Below are 22,937 nucleotides of genomic sequence, written 5' to 3' on the forward strand. Positions count from 1 at the left end.
TCCGAATTATTGTGGATACAGACATGATTAGAGCTTTTTGAAGAAATAAACCCAGTCCTTTTGCGTGAGAGCCCCAGCACGAACCGCTACGCCATCTTAGATATATTAAAGTTAGCTGTTCTCCCGCCTCCTGTTGGAGTTTTCAGTGCCAGATGACTGACATGAATACGAAACACAGGTGTTTATCCACAAGGTATTTCAACACACTTGTGGCGCAGTGGTCAGCGTTTGTAGATCGCATGCCGAATACACGGGTTCGAATCCAGGAAATTTCTCTTTAATTTTATTGTTTTAATGTTTGGATAGAATATTGATACACTGCACAAATAAAAGAATTATGATATACTAGCTGAGCGCCCGGCCTTGCTCGGGATTCAATTTTAGCTTGAGTTTATGCGCCAATAAAAAATTAAAAGCATGCTATATTGTACGTAGCCCCCCCCCCCTTTATCTAAGGGGCTACCCCCTATGACCTCCACATGTCAAATTTGGTTCCATTTGCTTGATTAGTTCTCGAGTTATGCAGAAATTTATGTTTCATTTGTATGGGAGCCCCCCTTTACAGAGAGAGGAGGGGTGTCGAATCATCATAAGAACCATTCCCTGCCCCAAAAACCCCTACATACAAATTTTCACGCCGATCGGTTCAGTAATTTCCGAGTCTATTAGGGTCAGACAGACAGACAGAAATTCATTTTTATATAACGGGTGTTCAATAAAAATGAGAATGATTTCAGTGCCGTCCAGCGCTCTTGTGAGAGCATCGCGACTAAGTTGCGTCGTACGGTTGACCAGGGCCCCATCTTCAATATTCATTGAGGTTTTTTTGAAGAATAAACATTATGTTTTTAAAAAAAATACTGAATTCGTTGAAAAAAAATTTTTTTTTACTATGCTGAAAAAAATGTTGTTGAATATTACATCCAAACTGCTGCAACCAGGTCAATCCATCGGTTGTGTAATATAACGTTGTACGATGTACTTCGATTTTGCGAACAAAATTACATCCATTGATGTAATATTGTATTTGCTTTTTGCTATTACATCAGCTTAAATTACATTGATCGATATTACATTTTTTTGCTGTGTAGCTATATGACTTTAAAAAATCTTATTTTTTATTGAACACCTGTTATATAGATTTGAGCCACTGATCATTTCATATTTAAGTACATGAATTTTTGTTACTAATAAAGACTTGTGCGGATTGTTTCATGTGGGCTTTGACGGACCTTTTTAGAAACTTTCAAGTTGTTAAGAAGTTCCACAGGGAACTTTTAAGAAGCTTTAAAGTTGCTAAGAAGTTCTGCCTTGTCTGAAGTTCCTTAAGAAGTGCTTAGGGATGCTTTTTGGAACTTTTTTTGAATTTCAAGTTGCTACTGAGTACGCATCGGAACTTTTTGGAGCCTGAAGTTCCTCTTGTGATTTCTATAGCTTTCAAAGTAGCCAGAACGTCCTGTTGGAGCTTTATATGTACTTTATGAAACATGAAAGGTGGTTTTATCGTGGAATGCGGAACTTTTGATTGCTTGGGAAGAAAGTTCTGTCGGAACTTTATTTGAACTTTGTGAAACTTGAAAGTTTTGTCGGAACTTCATTTGAACGTAATGGAAGTTGAAAATTATGTCGGAACTTTATTTAAACTTTATGGAACTTGAAAGTTTGAAACTTTATTTAAACTTTATGGAACTTTAAAGTTCTGTCAGAACTTTTTTCGAACTTTATGGAAATTGAAGGTTCTGTCGGAACTCTGTTTGAACTTTTTAGAACTTGAAAGTGAGTTTTATCGTTGAATGTGGAACTTTTGGTTGCTTGGGAATAGTCTGAGTGGACATTAAGACGTTGTTACCGGGATGGTTTTCCGGTAGAATACGGACGGTAAAGGTCTGATCCCTGGATGAGATGCTCTACGTGGAAACATTATACGGTCATCAAATGCCGGTTACCAGCATTGATACCCTGTCTCAAAAATTCTTCCGAGGGAACCGATTGCTCTATTTGCATCTAGAAGATTGTGAAAGAATCGCAGTTGGTGTGTAACTGTATTCCCAGAACTGATAGCTTCGAGTGTGTCAAGTTGATCAGTAACGGTCCTGTGGGACTCGTCTATCGATCGTCCTTATCGGTTAGGAGTTCTGGCAAGCAAAAGTCCCAGAGTACTGTTCAGTTTGCCCATTAGACTGATGCAAAATTTGACTTTTTCGCTCCACAGTGCTTAAATGGTTTCAAATCGGGTCCTGATTAGCCTCCCAAAGTTACAACTCATTTGGTTAGAAACAGACTTCGCACAAGTCATTTGAAGTTTACATGTAAATTACTATGGAAAATCTCAACTTTTTGTTCATTGCCTTCTAGTCTTTTTCCATATTGAGCTGCGTAACAGGTCAATAACCATTCGTATAGAAAATTTTCTCAGCTACAACTTTGCTGAAGATCGTTTCTATGTAAAACGAGACAGGAAAAAGTTATTAATTATTTAATAGATTGGTAAACTTATGACATGATCAAGCAGCTGCTCTGTAGGCAACACTGTATTTTGCAGTGTGACATAGTAGCCATGATTTTTGTGTCCTATTCAACGCCCCAGAAACACCAATGTTGCCTGCTGAGCAGTTGATTGAGCATGATCATAAGACATCAGCTCATTGAACCATTGATAACTTTCGATCCTTGCATTTAATCAAAAAGTGGTCTTCACCAAAGTTGTAGCTGGGAAAATTTACTACAAGTATAGTTGAAAACTTTTGAAGCAGACTGATATGGTGAATTATTATATAGACATGAACAAAAATCTTGGTTTTACCATAGTAATTCCTATACAAACTTCAAATGGTTTGTGCCATCTCAGTTTCTCACCAAATGGGTTCAAATTTTGAGAGGTTAGTCAGGATCCGATTTGGAATCGTTTAAGTATTGTGAAGCGAAAATTTCATAGACGGCCAATGGTGAAGCGAATTGAGTAAGGGATATCGCGTCGCTCCTAAATACGGATATGATTGAGCTTACGATTAGTTTGAATCATATTGGTGTCTGCAATGCACTAACGCTTATTCGAAAATAATCTATAATTATATAGTAATCAATTTTAAAATATGTTTTTCTTATATTTAATACGATTAAAATAAACTTGGAAATCATGTTTAAAATAAACATTTTTTTTTTACTAAACTTGTTTGTATTACTCTATGCGTGAAATTAAAGATTTACAAAGTTGGAGATACTTAACGTCAAATATCAGACGTACAGTGGTCATTTTATACGATAGATGAGGAGATGAAAGTACAGAGTTGATAGTTCCTTTAAAGCACGGCAGTGTGAAAATTGTGTATAGAGAGTAGCAAGCGAGCAAAGATCAATTTTGAGGAAGGCACGTATCGGGTTGATCATCTCCTTTACCAAACTCCATGTTACCATCTCGCCACCACTGGCAAAAGAGATGAATACCGATTTGCTCACGCTAATCAGCAGTCTATATTTGTAAAAGCTTTCCTTATAATAAGTATTTTGAATGCGTCTCAGAGCCCAATTGTTGCACGCATCATTTGCATTGAAATTCTATTATTATAATTACGAATTGCACAGCCATAAAATATGGCTAAATGCATTCTAAAATCAATGTTTTCATCAAGAAGAATCATTCAGTGATTATGTTAGATGTTAAACGTAACTATTCGCTGTAGTGTAATTACGATATAAGAAGCTATTTAATTCATTTTATTGAATCAGTCAACAACAGGATGAAACTATAAGCGAAGACATCATATCAAGAAGACTGGCAACTCTTCTATTTTGTCATACGAACGCTATGAGACAGGTACAATGGTAAATGCTTCGAACGAATTCGATAGCAAAGATTATATCCTCAGAAGAAGGGTTTGTGTATTTGCTCATTTTTCTATGCGTTGCTTCCACCTTCACTCAAGCGCAGCGCTATTGTATCTGTCGTTTGGATTCTGGCAAAGTTGCCAGTCTTCTTGATTTGTTGTCTTCGCTATAAGCAAAAGCTGTTTTATTTAAAACATTGCATACCTTTAGGCGTTATCCCATAGATAATAATCCAGGACCAAGAGTCCAAATGTGATCCAATTATTCAACATTATAATTTGTTTCTGTAAATTTTACATGTTTGATAGATCGTTAGGTAAAAGAATAACCAACATTTTCCTGTAAACATTTTATAATTTTATTTTATTTTGAGCTAGTAATAACTTATTTTACAACTGATGATTATTAGCTGAAAAATAAGGAAATCACCTGAAATCATATGCATAATGTCAAAAATACTTAAAACATGTTTTATCACAATATTTCTTATACTTAACATCAAAAACACTTGTTTTATTATTCAAAAAATGATCACTGGTTGGTATGTCAACATGATCGGTAAACGTTATGGTCATGGACAAATGCTGCACAGTAAACAATGTGAAGTGTGCAACAATTGGCGAATTACCCTACCACACAAACATAATTTTAATTAATAACGACAATCATCTTAGTAGCGTATTTCTTGTTCTATAAGTGCCTAATAAAAGCGTACAAACTTAAGGCGTTGGTTCCAAAGCTTTATAATAACTGGGATATACTGTCCTCCTAGCTTCTGTAAACCTTCCTTGGAAGCGAAACATCCTTTTGTGGCTCTAAAAAAATCATCAACAGAAACAAACACAAAACATTCCCTTGAAAACCTCCGACTCCCTTCAAATTTTCTAAAAAAATCTATCCTAATTAACACCATTTTTCATTTCCCTTTTTCAGTTCGAATGGGTCTGCGAGAACGCGTACCTCTCAACTCTGTCGCAGTCGATCTTCTTCGTCGGTGCCATCGTCGGTGGGCTACTGTTCGGCTGGATTGCCGATCGGTACGGTCGCATTCCGGCGCTGGCCGGTTGCAACGTAATCGGATTCGTCGCCGGTGTGGCGACCGCCTTCGTTGGAAACTTCTGGCAGTTCGCACTGTGCCGGTTTCTGGTTGGATTCGCCTTCGACAACTGCTTCACCATGATGTACATTTTGGGTAAGTGATTTTAATATGCTCCAACAATCAAGCAGAAATTTAAAAATAAACACTTACGTAACTACCGGTCTTGCATCCCACGGTCGATTATAGATACAGGAACGCCATAGGGGGTTGTCGATAGAATCTAAAGCCGGTCGATATCTCGTTTGGAACCAATAACCCGAATAACCACTCGAGCAAATCACTTCAGGCTATTTCGGCTGATTAATGGCTTTAGGGACAAAGCAAGTAGCTCGAATGTGCGAAACTAAATTAGCCCCAAAAAGGCAGGTGTTTCGGAGATTGCAGAACTCGGCTTAAATTGAAAAACAATGGGCAAAAAATGCTCGTTTGGTATTTGGAAAAACCTGTCTGGTGAATCAATGAATAATTAATCAGTGGAACTTGTACTTAATAGAATTTTAGGTTAATTACGCGGAAACATTTATTGCTCGAATTGAACATAAGTGTTACGTAATGTACGTACGTACATATTCAACTGAATGGAAGCTCAACGGAAGCTTATCGCTAACGAAGCACCACGCGTCTCCATGAAATGGTAAATCACGATTTATGTCCCATTACTTACTATTCCTCCGGCATGCGGCACACGCTAATTGAGACATAAACTGATTAGCATTCAACATAGTAGTTCCCCAGATCAGGTGTAACGGGCATAACATTTCTTAACCCCTTTTCAGATGGGGCAGCTGAAAAACAATAACAGTGGTGGCGGCTACCGCGCAAGATTCGATTACCATAATCAACTGTCAACTGGTACACACCACACGGTCGGTAATAATGTGACAAACCACCTTCCATTTAGAGATAAAATGTGTTCTTGTTCATTAGCATATGTGCGAGAATACGTTCTTAGAGGAATGCCTCCGCGAATAGAGGGGGGGCTTTTTTGTTCATTACACACCTGTTGTGTTGTACCATGCACCATTGATCACATATGGGTATGTGGTACAGTGAGCTGTTGGTAGCACATCAGTGCTCGATTCCGACTCGTTGTGAATGTGAAACGATCGGCGTATGAACAAAGCATTTGATGTTGAACATCGTGTAAAATTCGTGACTGGATAAAAATGGCTAACAAGAATTATAAACATGAGTTTTTCCACCACTCATGTGTGATGTTCAATTAATGGATATAAGATTGAATGATATTGTTGCAACGTCTTGTTCTTATCATCTTGTGCGAAGGGAATGAATCAGTAATACAATTAACTTACTTTGCTCGCGGCTCTGTAAATAACTGATTATGACAAACGAGAAACACTGATCTGGAATTTTAATGATCTCAATGCGAAAAAAAAAAGAAAATACTCTTTTGTTTGCTGAGTGACTGAATCAGGATTGTCAGAAAAATCGGCTCCGTAAGGTTAACGTGATTGAGCCTTTCAAGTAAATTTATTTAAAAAAAATGAAATAGTAATTATCACATTGAACTCTTTTTATCTCGATATCAAAACGACCGTCGTTGGAGTTTATAAAATTACGGAGATACCTAAATTCAATAAAAGTTTATGCAGCTGGATTTCTATCGAGATTTGTGCAACGATCAGAGATTTTTCCTCAATCATACGTGACTCCAAATAGTTATACGTTTTGATTTCATATATCCAAATAGTTATATGCTTTGATTTGATCTTTACACCAAATTTCACTTGAAATAATAACCCAGCCGGGAAATTTAAGATGCTATTACAGATTTGTGCATTTTTTTTTCCTTGATTTGTTTTCCGTCGATCTTGTTTTCCTTGCTGAGCACCAATACTGACGCCAGGGAGGCAGCTCCCACACCTGGGCCCTACCTATTGACCCATCAATTCATGAACCGGGGACTAACGGCTTTACTTCTCTTCCAAAGGAAGGCGTGATCAGAGTTGTTATGCCTCAGAACATCCCGGCGGCGCCGACTGTAATTAAATCCAGGCCTGCTGGGGTTAGAGATAATCACGCTTACTACTACACCACCGGCGCCGCTCAGATTTGTGCATGAATAGATTCTGTAATTTGGTCACCGAAAGGATTTTTTTTTAATAATTTCGTTATTTTTATGTTAGTTAAATTTTCGAACAAATTTTGTTTCCCCAAATGCACTGCGCCTTGAAAATCATATCGTGAAGATTTTTTAGAAAAATATTCATTCTGTAAAAACTTGTTTGTAAGCTACAGCCCTTTGTAAGAGCAGGCATTACATTAGAAATTCATGCATTTGTTGGCCTAGAAAACTCTCAATTAACAACTGTGGAAGTGCTTTGGAACATCAATTTAAGAGAAAAGCTCGTACAAGAGCGTCAAAACCAGGAAAAATGAGAAGAAGAAGAACAACATTTAAAGGATACAGCCGGATTTGCTGTTGAGTGTTCACTAATTATGTGACCTCCTAACTAAATAGCAGGTATTCGTTATACGATGACAGATAATATCAGACTAACCTTGACGTTTCATGTTTGATATCTGTAAATAATTCAAATACCTGTTTTACATAACAAGTTGCATTTTTCAGCCTCAAAACCGTCTTAGGTAACTATCGAATTTCATGAGCAATATTTGTTGTGAAATGTGACACGTGATCGATCACGTGAATAGACACGAGTGGTACGATTTTCTGGTAGTCCGTCCAGGATTTTTCATTAACTTCAATGAACTTCGTAAAACTTCTGAAACTTTGTAGGTTTCTATTAAAGAAATTTAAAAGAAAGTCAGGGAACTTCGTTGAAATTCAGGGAGCTTTTTTAAAAATTGGGAAAACTTCAAAGAAGTGGGAACTTTGTGCGTGTTTGAGTAACTTCGTGTAAGTAAAGAGAGCTTTGTTTAATTTCAGGAAACATCATAAAAGTTGCTGGACCCTCTTTTAACTTCAGGGCACTTCGTTAAAGTGCAATGGACTTGGAATAGTTCAGAGAATCCCGTAGAAGTTCAGGAACTTTTCAAATCAGCGAAACTCTTCGGGAACTTCGTAGAAGTGTAGCTAACTTTGTAGAAGTCCATGGAATCACGTAGCAATTAAAAACTACAAGAGACAGCCCTATGGGGTTGTACACAATGGTGACGTAGGACTACGTGGTCTTATATGATAAATCTTATTTGTTAACTGCAGCAGTAGCTTGCGTTTTGCGTAGGAATAGGAATTTGAGTTTGATTCTCTCTGTTTATACTTTATAGTATGACGCGCTTGACATAGATGCCCGACAGCGGCTCACAAAGAGCTACTGATTCCGATCAATAGCAGTGCGGCTACTTCCTCCTTCTATGGCTGCTCATGTGGGCGCAGCTCGTTGCTTGCAAGCAGCCTTTCGTTGTGTACTGGAGAACAATATTCAACGCCACGCCCGAAAGCACTGCTGCTGATGCCGATGACCGGACACCACCACACACGGTGATTGAAACTGAATGCGATCAGCGGTTGAGGGCAGCCTTTCGTTGTGTACTGTAGAACACCATTACTCACCACGCGGTGATTGAATAAACACCGTGTGGTGAGACCTAATGGAATTCTACTTTGAAATCAGTGTTAGTGAAATCGCTTTCGCAGGCAATCGGTGATAATTTTAGTTATCATAGCAACAGTTGCACATTCGTGCAATTTTCAATAGTGACATTTTGAAAAATGATAATGTCTTAAATTTAGCAGATGCGTAAGAATATTTCTGATCGATTGGTGATAAAATTATTGAAATCGGTCCAGGGGCAGCTGAGTTATTAACGTTCAAAATCTTTCATTAATTTAGTTACATGTTCCATTTTCGGTTTTCAAAAAGTGTACCCCATATAGAAATCACAGACGTAATCCTACGTCAAAAACTCTAAGAAGTTCGCGGAGATTCGTAGAAGTTTACGAAACTTCTCAAGATTTGGTAAATTTTAGAAAACTTGTTAGAAAATAGAGGTTCAGGAAACTTTGGTTAAGAGCAATGGATTTTAAAAAGGTGCAGACAGCATCGTTTATGTTCATAGAACTAAGCTTAAGTTCCAAAAACTTTGTGCAAGTACAGGAACCCTCATAGAAGTTGAGGAAACTTCGTCTAATTTTCTGAACAAAAGATGTGACTTTTAATGCACAGTGTAAAATACAGGTAGTTTACAATCAACATCTACTGGATAACCAATTTCTGATATAAATCTATATGTGACTGTTATGCCTTTATGGGCAGTCCAGCTAATCGCAGATTTCAATTAAGTCTTGTGGATATGTTTTCAAGATGTTCATTTTTAAGGACATCAGGTTGATCAAGATTAAGATCTGAAGACTGTTTAAAAATTCAAAAGGCGTGTCTCAGATATTCTCCCGAAATGACACGTTGATTAGGAAGATTTCAGTTCCAGGCCAAATGGCCAAACAAATAATGTTTGACTCGACCTTCCCCGCTTTGCATAATTGATTGTTATGGATAATCCAAGGGGTTGGTCACTCCGCACAGTTTGCTAAAAACAGGACTCACCTGGTCACACTCATTGACACAGTTTGGCATCCATGGTATGAATCTTTCACGATCTTTAAAGTTACTGGCAACACTGAACTTTCAGGCAGCGCATGTGTCAAATCATTGTTGTTGAAATACATTTTTTAGCATTTTGAAACGCAACTTCTATACTGTCTTCGACAAAGTTGTTGTTCTGGGATAGACCAAGAAGCCTGTGTCATTGGATTCAGATTTAATTGAGAACGACGCCGCTAGAGGCGCTCCACTTGTATGTTACTTATGACGGGCGCTATAATGTATGGATCTTAGGTCCAACATATAATATTTCGTGATCCTGTCCATACAGAAAGTTGCTGTCTTTAGCAAAGTTGTTCAAGTGACCAAGTGCTTTCGGATGGTGGCCACATTAGTTCAGAACTCTTTCACTACGCAGCGCTAGTGTGCACATGAACTTCTTTAATATGTTATGTCTCGAAAGCTTGTCCATATAATATGTTGCTGTGCAATGTGAAACCAGGAACCGTACAAGGGATGACGTGTACAGAGGCTAGAAATCGATTTCGGATGCCATTTTTGAATCCAAGATGGCGGCCATCAGTTCAAGAAAAACTGTCAAATACCCTACAATAATGGTATTTCTAGAAAGGGAATGACGTGTAGAGTCAATAAATCGATGCCAGGTGCCATTTTGGAAACCAAAATGGCGGTCATGAGTACAAGAAATACTGTCAAATACCCTACAATATGGGTATTTTCGGAAAGGGGATGACGTGTATAGGCCGGAAATCGATGCCAGACGTCATTTTGGAATCCAAGATGGCGGCAACCGTTTCAAGAAAAACTGTCAAATACCCATATTGAAGGGTATTTCCGGAGAGGGTATGACGTGTAGAGATTAGATATCGATTCCAGATGCCATTTTGGAATCAAAGATGGCGGCCAACTGACAAATTCCGGCAATAAGGATTCCTGACTGTAGGTGAACATAACAGCTAGCGGAATCCCTTTTATCAGCACTTTTTTAATGCATCGACCTGCTTCTCGCGAAACCACTGAAGAAGCCAGCCTATAGCAGTGGAACACTTCTAGACAGCTCTATCTGTCTTTTAGGGCGTAACCGCTGAAAATCTCCTTAATAAAGACAACCAACCAACCAACCATCTCTCGATGATTTCCATGTATTCAAGACACACCCACGCAAACCAACACAACGCCGGGTAGAGGATGACGGCGATGCTGATTTTCGTTGGCGAGTCTTGAATTTCTAGAAATCATCGAAAGAAGTCTTTGTTTACATAAGCTGTTACGCCCTAATTCCAGCTCTATCTAGACTTTCATCGCATTCTTGACCTTGGCAGCTCAATCCGTGCATCCACGTTGTCCCGATTCACTACGCCATCTGATCTCCGCAGCCAATTTTGATCCCCGATAGAGTTCCAGCGATTTCAACATTAGCAGCTGTTTGCCACGGCAGCTGTAAATTCCGAATGCCATCAAATGCGTTTCGATGCTGTCTTTGCTAAGCACCTGCAGCGGTCGGACGAACTCCATCACCTTTTCAAGGGGATCCTCCGGTCGGGTCAGCTCGTCCAGTGCCTCTGGTTCATCACATGGTTCTGATTCTACGGCTTGTTGTGTTTTTCCTTTAAAACAAAACATTCAAACTGTCAAATTAACCGGGATGCCAAACAAGCCATTATTCAGAAGTAAACTAAAAGTCAGTCCGATGACTGGCTCTCTTGGCACTGCTGGCACAGCTGCTCTACACTGAGAAAAAATGTGGCACAAATTAAGTGTATAGAGTGACCACCCCTTCGGGTAATCATTCACATTTATGCTAAAATTTGGCCATATTAGATCATGTATTTTTTTTTTCAAAATGGCGTTTGACATTTTTCAGCGTCACTTCAATGCATTGTAGCACGAAAACATCACGTCACAAAACTTTTCATTACTCAAAACTTTGAGTAGAAACTCTACAAAGTGTTAAAACAGGAAATATTTCAAAATGACCTTGTTTAATATTTATATTTTTTTTAAGCCTATGAAAAATGTAAACTTTTGAAATATTGAAAACCTTTGACACTAGAAAATTGGCAAAATTATAAAAACCACTTCTTTGGATCAAATCTTCGAGTTTTTTATGTAATTTTTGCACAGAAAACGCTTTAAAATGTCTATGTATAAATTACATAGAGTTGTCAAAAGTTGTTGTTTAACGATTTTTGTCAATTTTCAAATGTCCAAGGTTTCAATATTTCAGAAGTTCGCATTTTTCATCAGCTTTGCTTAGAAAATGTATTTATGACAAGGACATTTTGAGATATTTATGTTTTTAACTTTTTTTTTAATGTTTAGTTAAATTACTTTAAAAATTTGACCACTTATATTTTTCCTAGAAAGACTATATTTTTGTCTGCAATTTTGTCTCAGATGTCATGTCTACCAGAAGGGAAAATATCAAAGAAGCCATTTTGAAAAAAATACAAGATTCAACTAGTCCTGTGTGCGATTATATTAGCAAAATTCACCATCTTTGCGCCCCTCGGTGGGACTTTGTATGGGAGCGAACTGTCGATTTGTTAGTTTAGTGTCAAACAGTGAAGTTATTATTTTGATTTAAAAATCGAGGTGGAAGTTCATTGATTGTAAAAATTTACCTTTGTTCTTAGAAAACGAATGTCTTTCATATGATGTAAGAAAACTGGTAATTTTTTTCATAATTGAAGAACCCAATAAAAATAATGTAATAGAATTCTCTATCAGCCATCAGATGCGATAGTATTTTTTTATGATTTAATCAAAGTTGGTTTTATTTACAATGATCTTTGACAGTGTGCGAAGAGTACATCATTTTGTCAATTTTTTTAATGAATTTCTGGTTTATCTAGAGTACATTTAATGAAAATGCTAGTACAATCGAGTAGTAGCGTTGCCATGTGGTACACTGAAAAAAAAAAATGCAATAGCAGGTTCATCACCAAAGTTTTCGACCCGCTCCGTCTGTCACTTCGTGTGTGGTAATATGCCGATGCAAAGTCAATGGCGTCACGCCGTTTCGCCGCCGCTGATGAAAGGTTGGCGCACAGGTCTAGATCCAACATGTCCAAATTTTTACAAAAATGTGAATGGTTGCCCATAATCAACAATTATGCAAAGTTTCATGCAATTCGGAAAAGGTCGAGTTTGATCAATTCATCATTTGGCGTGGAACTGCTCTAAAGTCTTGTCCTGAGTTTTGTGATATCACGTTATCATGATTTTATTGTGTATATCTTATACCTTACGTCTCGCTGAACAGGCTTGAACTAAGTCATATCACTTTGTCTTTTACTCACAACCAATGGAACGGTTTATGGCGTGATAAATGCTGCTCGTTATGGTGAATCAACTTAATAACACCCTGCTCTTTCGATCTGTATAGAGGTTCCCAACAACTGTATGTAACTGTAACAAATTTGAACTAATTTGGTTATGATCTTGATTTGCGGGAGGATTATAAATTGTACTCACTGTATTCAGAGAACTCTGAAAGCAAGTTCGGCTAAGAGGCTTCAATGGTCTTTCAAGCTAAGAGGCATCTAAAAATGCTCTAGTATAGGGGTCTTTCAGAGAAAGTCGGAGGATTCTCAAAGGTCTACCTAGAAAAGTTAAAACTGAGGGATTCAGGCACTGTAGGAAATTTTTATTAAATTTTGTTCGTGGTATTGACAGGTACTGGCTTTGTTGTTTAGATAAATTATATGGAAACTGTTCATTCGTGACCATTCCATGAAATGTCCTACTGACTTAAAGCCTTTAAATGAACCGTTTGTAGACTTACTTCAATTCAATTGAAACATAAATTACAATTTTTACGAGCAGGCCGACCGTGCTAAACTACCATAATTAATAACTGCGTCGTATGGATATTATCCCTGGTGACAGGTGTGAAACCCTATTGTGACATTTATTGAGTATGACAAACGTGTGGTTGTGTCATATGGGCTTAACTTGCAAAGCACGGCAGAACGCATCCATGCGCGAACTACTCTGAAGTGCACCCCATAAATTGAGATTAATGAGTGACCTTTTCTGTTTGAAATAAATAGGAGTCATTTTTTTCTCACATTCATGCGAACCTTAAATGGAAATTAAAAGTACGTGCGCACTAATAAACTGGCTTTAGTAGACTGACCGGCGCAGCATCGTGGCGCGAAGAACAAACTGGGAAGTGAGGACGCGGTCAGTACGCTCGCTGTCGAAGTTAAAACGATCTTAATTGGATCCTTGAGATGAACTGATTTTCGAACGTCGTGCGATTTTGCGATCATAATAAAGTAGTCGAAAATACCTGCGATTTGAGCGATGATCTCAGAATGATTGCTCATTCATTACTGTACAGTAATGGATGAATGAAACTAATCAGATCATTTGTGATAAAATTTGCCTAATCTTCATTGGACTCACATAGTATTTGATTCACATGAAGTGTCATAAAAGTGATCGAATTTCCGACTTCCATTCCAAAGTGCTGGCATCCAGCAACATCTGAAGTTATCACATCGATCTTCATGGCTATTAAACGATCGTAAATCAACCGCATGTTCTTCAGTCTGTGAAGGAATGTCTAGACCTGACCAAACGATAAGTGCAGAATAAAGCCAAAAACAATTAACTATTCTCGGTCGGTTTAATTTCTATAAATATCGACCAACATGCTACTAGTTAGCTGCAGAAATCAATCTATTACTATTCATACCCTGTATTGCTAGCATACAGCCTGTAGGTCATGGAGCAACCGAACAGAATGAATCACATACACAGACTTCCCGCTGTCGTTAACCAAACCCAAAAGAATTTCGTTTTTTTTTTTCCTTCACTCAACCAACTATTCCAACGCCTACTTTCAAACCACTGGAAGTGCGATTCCGATTGTCCGCCGAAAGAGTTGCAGATCGTTTCAAGGCCACCCTCAATCATGGCTATCTCAATCCGAAGGACTCGAGGAACACAAATAAGTAGCTCCCGGCAAATCTTTGCAAATCTCCATCCACAGAGCTAGAATTTCAATTACATCCGCATTGAAACAATGCCAGCCTGTCGGATTAATGATTTGTTTATACGTTGAAATTAGCCAGCTTAACTTCCGATCATGTATTTTTTTTTTTTTTGCAAATGCATAGTGACTTTCAACAAGATATAAGGCAATTCCACACTGTATAGTGAAAGGAGGTTTAAGTTGTGATTGCTTTATGTTATGCTTTGCCAACATTTCTGCTAGTCGTGATACAGGTTTGATCGGGCCCATCATAGCAGGCTGTCTGTACTGTCCCCTTGGCAAGCATAGTAGCAGTGGCCGTTCGTTGGTCTACAAGAGGTAGACAATGAACTTGAACTACGCAACAACTGCACTCTAGAGGCTGAGGTGGGTACGAGGAATAGAAAAAAGAGAACGGACACAATATAATGAAATTGGTTCACATTTAGCTCCGTAGGTAGCTAGAGCCACATAACTACATAGGGTAGCACAGGCCAAAATGCACCCCGGGTTAAAATGCCCGATGTGGTTTTTCATAGCTTTTCCATTCCTAATTCTGGGATTTTTTGAGCAGAAATGCTGGGTTAAGTGCTGAACTTAATTAATTATGAATTAAAACGGGAAAGCATTTTGCCCCGTGGCGCATTTTGGACTGTCTTCCCCTATCTACATTCTGGGGGGCTGAATGAAAATCTATATAGTTAGCAGATCCGTACAAAGAGTTGAATGCCCCATCAATGAGAGCTTTGAAAACGAATCGGTATTGCAATGCGGTACCGGCACTCGCTGCTATGTCAGGTGGTTTCCGCAAGGTCGCAATTTAATGTACCATACTAACGGCCGACAGTGCAAATGCGCTCGCGATCAGTGAACTCTTATGGTAAATGCGTGAACAAATGCCATTTTTCGGTCCGTCGTCGTGGTGTGGGAGGCAATTTTAGAGAATTGGTCATTTTTTCTTAGCAATTCTGCAATACATAGCTTGGCATTAATGTAAGTTAGGGTTGTTAATGGTGTTGACAGCAATAACGTTATCACTCTTGGAATTGCAATTTTCTTCAGAATTACAAACTAATTCTACTCATAACTCCATTGGCATTGTCCATAGAATTCAGCTCAAGTTCTCTTAAAATTTTAATTGTAATTTTTTTCAGAATTTCCTTGCAATGCTCCTCTGAATTCTCAAATTCTACCAGTAGGGGAGCTGGGTGTAATAGGCGCCACGGGGTAATATGACCAACGTCAATTTCTCTCTTAATTTTTATAGACCAACTGATATGAACAATTTTCCAAATAATATTACAGTAGTTCATCTACTGTGTTATCTGAGTTATAAAGAAAATACTTTGCATTCGCGGGATCGTATACCTCGTCTGATTTAATATGCCAAATGAACTCGCACCTGTGCGTGCTACAGCATTTTTAAACAGATACACTGACACTTCCAACCCACTCCCGCCCCATTGGCGTACTTTCAATAGAGATTTTTCCTTCTTTCAAACATGAGCTGTTCGTTAGAATTTTAGTGTCGCAGTAATTATTGACACCTTCTCAATGTTTCTCATATATTGCGCAAACAATGAAACGAAAGCTCATTATTTTTATTTTGATATCGAATTAAATGTTCGATATTTCCTATTTTAGCATGTTTCTAGGCTTGCGTTATTAAACCGCATTCAAGTATAAAGGTTTCCATTGTTTTATGCCAACATCCCTTATTCCAAATGACTATTATGGTTGCCAACGTTTGATCCGCTTTGTCTCTGCTTGTTATTCATTGATGTTTTTCATCCTTGCTTGGACTTGCCGGAATTGCATATTTATCGCCCTGAAACTACTGGCGGTTCCGATTGGGTTTATTAATACCACGGTTCGGATTGGCTTCGTTACCTCCGGTGTGGTTACCTTTACAATTCTGCAAGCAGAATCCTTTTTAATATGGCTAATACGGGATCCACTAACTCCACCAGCCTCCACAGTCAATCGAAACTCCGAGATCGTTTAATGAGCTGAACGGCTGACTGATTAGTGGACCATCAATCGTACCAAGTGGTTCTCCGGGAGAAACTGCTGCGCTTGCAGATGCGTCTACAGAATGGCAGGGCCGTTCTGCACCGGGTTCTTGTTGACACCATACATCAATGCTGCAATTGGAACTAGATTCTGCAATTCGTTTTACCTATACAATTTGCATAACTAATTTGTTTGGGATTCCCCCAAAACATAAATCCTTTCGAAACTATGGGAATACTCTATAGACTTTCTTTAGAGGTCCATACCCAGGGCATGGAGAATCTCGTCAATTGTGCAATCTTTTGTTAAGATTTGGGACAACCTCGCTGGAAAATCGACAAGAATGATTAAACTTCCCCCTTACTTTGAAGTAATCAACGTAGTAAACCTTAGCAACGCTTGTCAAAATGTCAACACACAGCAGTGATGCTGTTTTATATTATATTCTGTGTCATACTTGTAAACGTGTGCTATTAAAGGGCGAACACGAAATTATTGCGACACCGAAAATGTCATGCCAATTTTCTTATAATGTTTAGAATCAAACCAAAATTTTAGGGTAGTTTTATACATATATTTACTTCAAAAATCAAAAGAAAAGTTAATCGATGGAGCCTTGAGTGTAAAATTGAACGCATTTTTGCTTGATGCCCTCCATCAAAGTCTTTACAGTGTCATCCGGTACCAGTTTCTCAGTTTTTTTTTCCATTTTCTTAACATGTCCTTCTCGTCTTTGACTGTCTTCTTGCTCTTCCGAAGTTCCCGCTTCATTATTGCCCAGTACTGCTTCACCGGGCGCAGCTCCGGACAGTTTGGCGGATTCATGTCCTTTGGAACAAAATGGACAGAATTGGCCTCATACCACTCCAGGACACTTTTAAAATAGTGGCATGATGCCAAATCTGGCCAAAATAGCGGAGCTTTGTCGTGCTACTGCTAGAACGGCAAAAGGCGCTTCTCGAGGCACTCAGATTTGTATATCTCGCCATTTACTGTGCCCTTTGTCACGAAAGGCTCACTCCTCAGTCCGCAAGAGCAGATGGCCTGCCAAATGAGATATTTGGAGGCGAACTTCAACATTTTCTTCTTCTTAAATTTGTCGTCCACATCGAACTTGCTCTTGCCGGTGAAAAACTCCAACCCCGGAATTTGCTTAAAATCGGCTTTTATATACGTTTCGTCGTCCATCACACAGCAGCCATATTTTGTCAGCATCTTCTCGTAGAGCTTCCGTGCCCGAGTTTTAGCCGTCGATTGTTGCCGCTCATCGCGGTTTGGGAAGTTCTGTACCTTGTATGTATGTAGTCCAGCTCTCTTCTTTGCATTCTGGACGTAGCTCTGCGACATGCCGATCTTTTTAGCCAAATCACGGCTTGAGACGTTGGGATTTGCTTTAATCATCCGCTTCACCTTTCCCTCCGTCTTTTTGTTCTCCGGTCCCGGTTTTCTTCCAGCTCCTTTGCCGTGGTCCAACGTCAACCGCTCCTGGAACCGCTTCAACACTCTGGAGACGGTGTTCAACATTTTTCCCAACTGCCGGTGCGACAGGTCAGGAAATTCCAGGTGTTTGGAAAGAATTTGTTCTCTCAACTCGCGTTGGTTCACCTCCATTTTCGTTGAATCGAAAAACACGACTTCGAGTTTGACAGCATGTACACAATGCACATCAATGAGAAAGTGTGCAAAATTTGGTTGATTTTTACCAAATGGTAAAAAAGTTATGCCCTGTTGAATGTGTCGCAATAATTTCGTGTTCGCCCTTTAGTGTGATTGATATATAATATCACAAAATCTATGCCATTATAACTGAGTATTAGTAAAGTCAGTTGCTGCCATATCTAAAAATGTGTAAGAGGTGAACCAGCCTACAGGGTGCGTGACGAATTTTTGCAGTAAATTTCAAATAGTAATTTCTCATGCTTGTGCATCATGATTTAGATATATTTGGCAGCACTGGATAGCTTATACTGTCAGGTGTAAGATTTAAACAAACAATGTTGAGTAAACGTAAAGATGTCGAAACAAGAGAGCAATCTGTCAGCCGTTGTCGCTTTGTTGCGCGCCGGAGTATGCATGAAAGAAATAATTCGGTCGATAAATGTGTCTGAAAGAACAGTGTATAATATTAAAAAAGGCTTGGGAAAGTGATAAGACGGAGCACCTGCTCATACTGCTAATAAAGCACAGAAATGGCTTACGGAAAATATTTCGTAAATTTGGGAGGAAGAAATTTGGCCCCCAAGCAGTCCCGATATCAATCCGTTGGATTATTTTGTATAGGGCGTCGTCCAACGGGATACCAATAGAACCCCTCACACCACACTTCAGTCGCTAAAAGCTAAAATCAAGGCAGTGATGACATCTATGGATCGAAACATTTTAAAACGTGCATACTGCAGTTTCCGGAAGCATCTAACTACAGTCGTCGAAAGGGAAGGCAATTTTTTTGAATAAATTTACTTGCAACTTCCATATGTTGCGAAAGAAAATAAATCGCACAAAATTCATTGCTAGAATAACTATTCTATTTAATAAAGATAACCTCAGTTCGCTCTTCGCTGTCGACAGAAGGAGCTGTGTGTTTTTTTCTTTGCATGCCACGCGATAGTCTGTTTTTAGATAGCAACTCATTGTTGCGGTGCTTGCTCATTGTCTGAAGTTCGTTCGCATTTGCCGTTCGGAGCAGAAAACTGGAAATATCCATGGAAATGAAGCAAACGATTAGATTCAGCTTCGCCCATGACTCGGCGAAACCATCCATGGAAGAAATTGCGAATTTTGTGAAATTGCTGGACGCAGATCCCACTCACATGATCGCTACATATCGCATGGCGGAGGAAAACATCTATGTTCATCAAGTTCAAATTAGAAGACTCCATGCTTCATTGTCTGCAGCACAATCGTGAACAATTAATCACAGACAAACAGACATAACACATTGAATATTTCTCACTGTAAAACATCGTCGCTAAAATATTACCGCCATCTGTTGAATACACTGTGGTGGGTAGTACGCTGAACTGATGGCGGTAGTGTGTAAACGTCAATCGCAAGGGAATTGACTATGCATGCCACAGGTGGCGGTGCTACCAACTACGATAGTTTTAAATAGACCGAATAGAAATGCTTGTTCGATGAACAACTTGCGAGAGTTATGTCTGTTTGTCTGTGAATTAATGTTCCATTATGCCAAGCCATCATGGAAAAGCCAGTCGAGTAGACCAGTACGCCGCGATTTGCACTTTTTTGAACACCGCCGCCGCTAACTATTTTGAGTCAGCGCGCCGCCATGGTAATTTTTGATACGCCGCCATGGTAATTTTTGATACGCCGCCGGTATAATTTTGATACGCCGAAGCTTTTAAATTGTGAAAAACGTGTTTCTCGCTAACTACTATACTAAATTATACACAAAAAGGGCAAAAATTATTGGTATTATTGCCATACCAACAAACATTGGAAGCAGAAGCTTTTACAGGCAAAAATTCGCTTCTTCAGCTAACAAATTGCTTATTCAGCCTTTAATCAGCTCAAATTATCTATAGACCTGAGTCATAGAGCATGGAATCTTTCAACTACACAGTATAAAAAGTTGTTGAATATTACATCGAAACGGCTGCACACAGGTCCCTCGGTTGTATAATATTACATTGCACAATGTACATAGAATTTGATATTACATCAATATTGCATACATCAGTATGAATTACGTTGATCGAAACTACAATTATTTTTGCTGTGTAGTTCTGGAGATACGACCAGATCATGTTTAGGTTAAAGACCAGAAGCGACATAATAATTTACATGAGAATTCTAAAACAACACACTTAGAGATAACTAATTTTACACGTGACGAAATCTGTCTTTGAAATAAAGAGCTACATTTCGCGTCTATTATGATTCAAATTTATGTCACAATTGACGCTCGTATATGTCACTCTCAGAGTACTTTAATTACTATACTGGGGGTCACATTAAAAAAAAATCTTAATTCAGGCATGTAACGAAAAATCCCAAACACGGACGCAACAATAGAGCGCAAATCGAACACACGACACATTGCGCATGCTCACATGAGCGAGCTCACCATTTTACCAATGAAAGAAAGGGAGGAGAAAAACAGCGATAATAAAAACGCTTGCCATATCGTTTTCTGTTCTTAGCCGGCGCCGGTGGTGTAGTGGTAAGTGTGACTACTTTCTCACCCCGATGGGTCTGGGTTCAATCCCAGCCGAGGTCGGTGTGATTTTTCTGAGTCATAAAAATCTCTGGTCACGTCTTCCTTCGGAAGGGAAGTAAAGCCGTTGGTCCCGGCCCATGTGTGTTGAATGGGTGCGATATCCTACGCAGGTGTGGAAGCTGCCTTCCTACACATTCGATTGCCGTCAATGGATGGAAATCGATGTCCGTCGGTGATTGGCAATATATTGCGGTACAGAGACCAACGTTACATTAAGAAAAGAAAAAAATTGCTTTTGAGCGTCGGACATGACGTATGAGTGGAATAGCACGCGTCGCACCAAAACACAGGCGATGCAGTGTTGCCACATTATTTTCGACTTCAATCAGAATTTTCACCGTAAAAAATCTTTTAAATCTGTTTCTGGCTCACAACAATCTGTTAAAAAAATCTGTATAAATTCTATAGTATGATCTTATTGCGGATCGTCGTAAATATACTTTGAGTTCATTTGAAGTTAAGAAATAGTTTGTTCATAGTTTGGAATCTTGAAGAATAACTTAAGTTTGTTTTCTAAAGAATTAATATTTTCCTGAATTTTGACTTTTTTGAGTGCTTTGTATCTTTTCTAAAAGTCTAAAAAATAAAATTCAAAACGGTAAGAGTTAAGATCTAAATAATCAACATATTTGTTCCGTCCACTAGCGGTCCTACGTCAAGCTTCCGTTCGTGCCCCTAGCCACAGACTCTTCTACATTTTTTCTAAGTGTGAAGATTAATGGAAGTCGTAATGAGCTACCAGGACTACATTGTTCACATCCTGAAATGTTACAGGTACCAAAGCCAATCATGCGAAACTTAGTCATATAATAGATCTAAACCAATATCTTTCATTGTTGAGACAAGGTGCCCATAACCGTAAATGTTCCAGGAACCCCATGGGAAATGGCTACATTATGACATTTTCTTAAATCTTTCATGTCAGACTGATGAAATCACATGAGAATTCGAAAATCATGTCACTAGCAGCCTCGTCAAGTGGCATGTGGTCCTGGAAGAAGAGGTGGTGGTGATGAATGCTACGCCGAGAAAACCATAACATTTGTTTGGTATTTTACCTTGTTTTTATGTCAGGCTCATCCATACCAATTTAAGGTATCATATCAATGTCATCGTCTGCTCAAGATTATTTTATTTTAATCACTGAACGGCATAAACCTCGACAATCGAGGAAACTGTTGGCCCGTTTTACTCTCACATTCAACAAGTTGATATAGTTGAGTGATCCGCATTTGTCACGCAGTCGGCTAGGGACTCTTATTTCGATCAAATCAATAACAAATTGAGACGTTCTGATATTTTTTTTTAATAGTAAAATTTGCTATTGGTTTGATGCTATCCTCTACTCGGGTTGTTCTACAATTTTTCGTACAACAATGTGTCATTTGGACAATACAAATTGATATTTTTGGTTGCTAGAGTAACCTTGTTTAAAAATGCTTTTCTTCAAAATTTATGTATGGACCCATTATTATGGACACTTAGGCCAATATTAGGGACATTAACTCTATGTACTTTAAAATTGCATCAAACTTCTTGTTCGGAATTCTCGGCGGAATTCACATTTATATAATTATCCATCATTATTCATACACAGAAAAAAAGCTCTGAATTTTAAACAAATGCGATTGCATTGGCCAAAATCATCATCTAAGTGCCCCTAGGCGATATTATAGTATTAAACCAGGTGTTCCTTTGTTAGCTGTATCAAATGGCGAAATAATTAAAGATTTTTTTTTATTTCAGGACTTAACTTATGGAAAGTTTTATTTATGTCCTTGCTAATTTTATCCAGATTATTTTTATTTTTTAGAGTATTGCGAATCATCATAGAGACTGTTCTTAAACTATATTTAGGGCGTAATTGGGATCAAAATTATGATAGACTGTCAACGGAATTATTGAAAGTTGAAATCGCTCATTAATTATCAACGTAGTTTATGGAGAGCCCCTTATCGTTAAATCGATAAATGCGTGAAGCTTAATCGCTATGAAGGCCCAATGGGCACATTCAATAAGCGTCACACTTGTCACCGTTAGAATAGATTAAAGGAGATACTTTTACATCGACGGCAATTTATATTCCATCTGAACGGTGACATGTATCTGTGAACGCAAACGTCAACAGTTATTAATTGCCTCCAGTCAGGCTTCGCGGAGCCTTTTGCGTGTTAAAGGGAATGAGGGATACAAAGTTCCATGATCTATCTACCGCATCGCTATTTCGTG

The 22,937-nt window shown here is 38.6% G+C and overlaps 1 protein-coding gene across 1 annotated transcript in view; it reads left to right on the forward strand.

Annotated features, from left to right (window-relative positions):
• The window catches only part of LOC135698120 (organic cation transporter protein), a 110,923-nt gene that overhangs the window by 61,185 nt on the left and 26,801 nt on the right, over positions 1-22,937 (forward strand). Inside the window, exon 3 of the mRNA XM_065217996.1 lies at positions 4,759-5,017. Within this exon, the coding sequence (XP_065074068.1) occupies positions 4,759-5,017 (259 nt within the window). The remainder of the gene's footprint in view (positions 1-4,758; positions 5,018-22,937) is intronic.

This window comes from Ochlerotatus camptorhynchus, unplaced genomic scaffold (assembly GCF_037179485.1).
Source record: "Ochlerotatus camptorhynchus isolate MF236.1 unplaced genomic scaffold, CSIRO-AGI_Acam_v1.1 ptg000082l, whole genome shotgun sequence".
NCBI lineage: Eukaryota > Metazoa > Arthropoda > Insecta > Diptera > Culicidae > Ochlerotatus > Ochlerotatus camptorhynchus.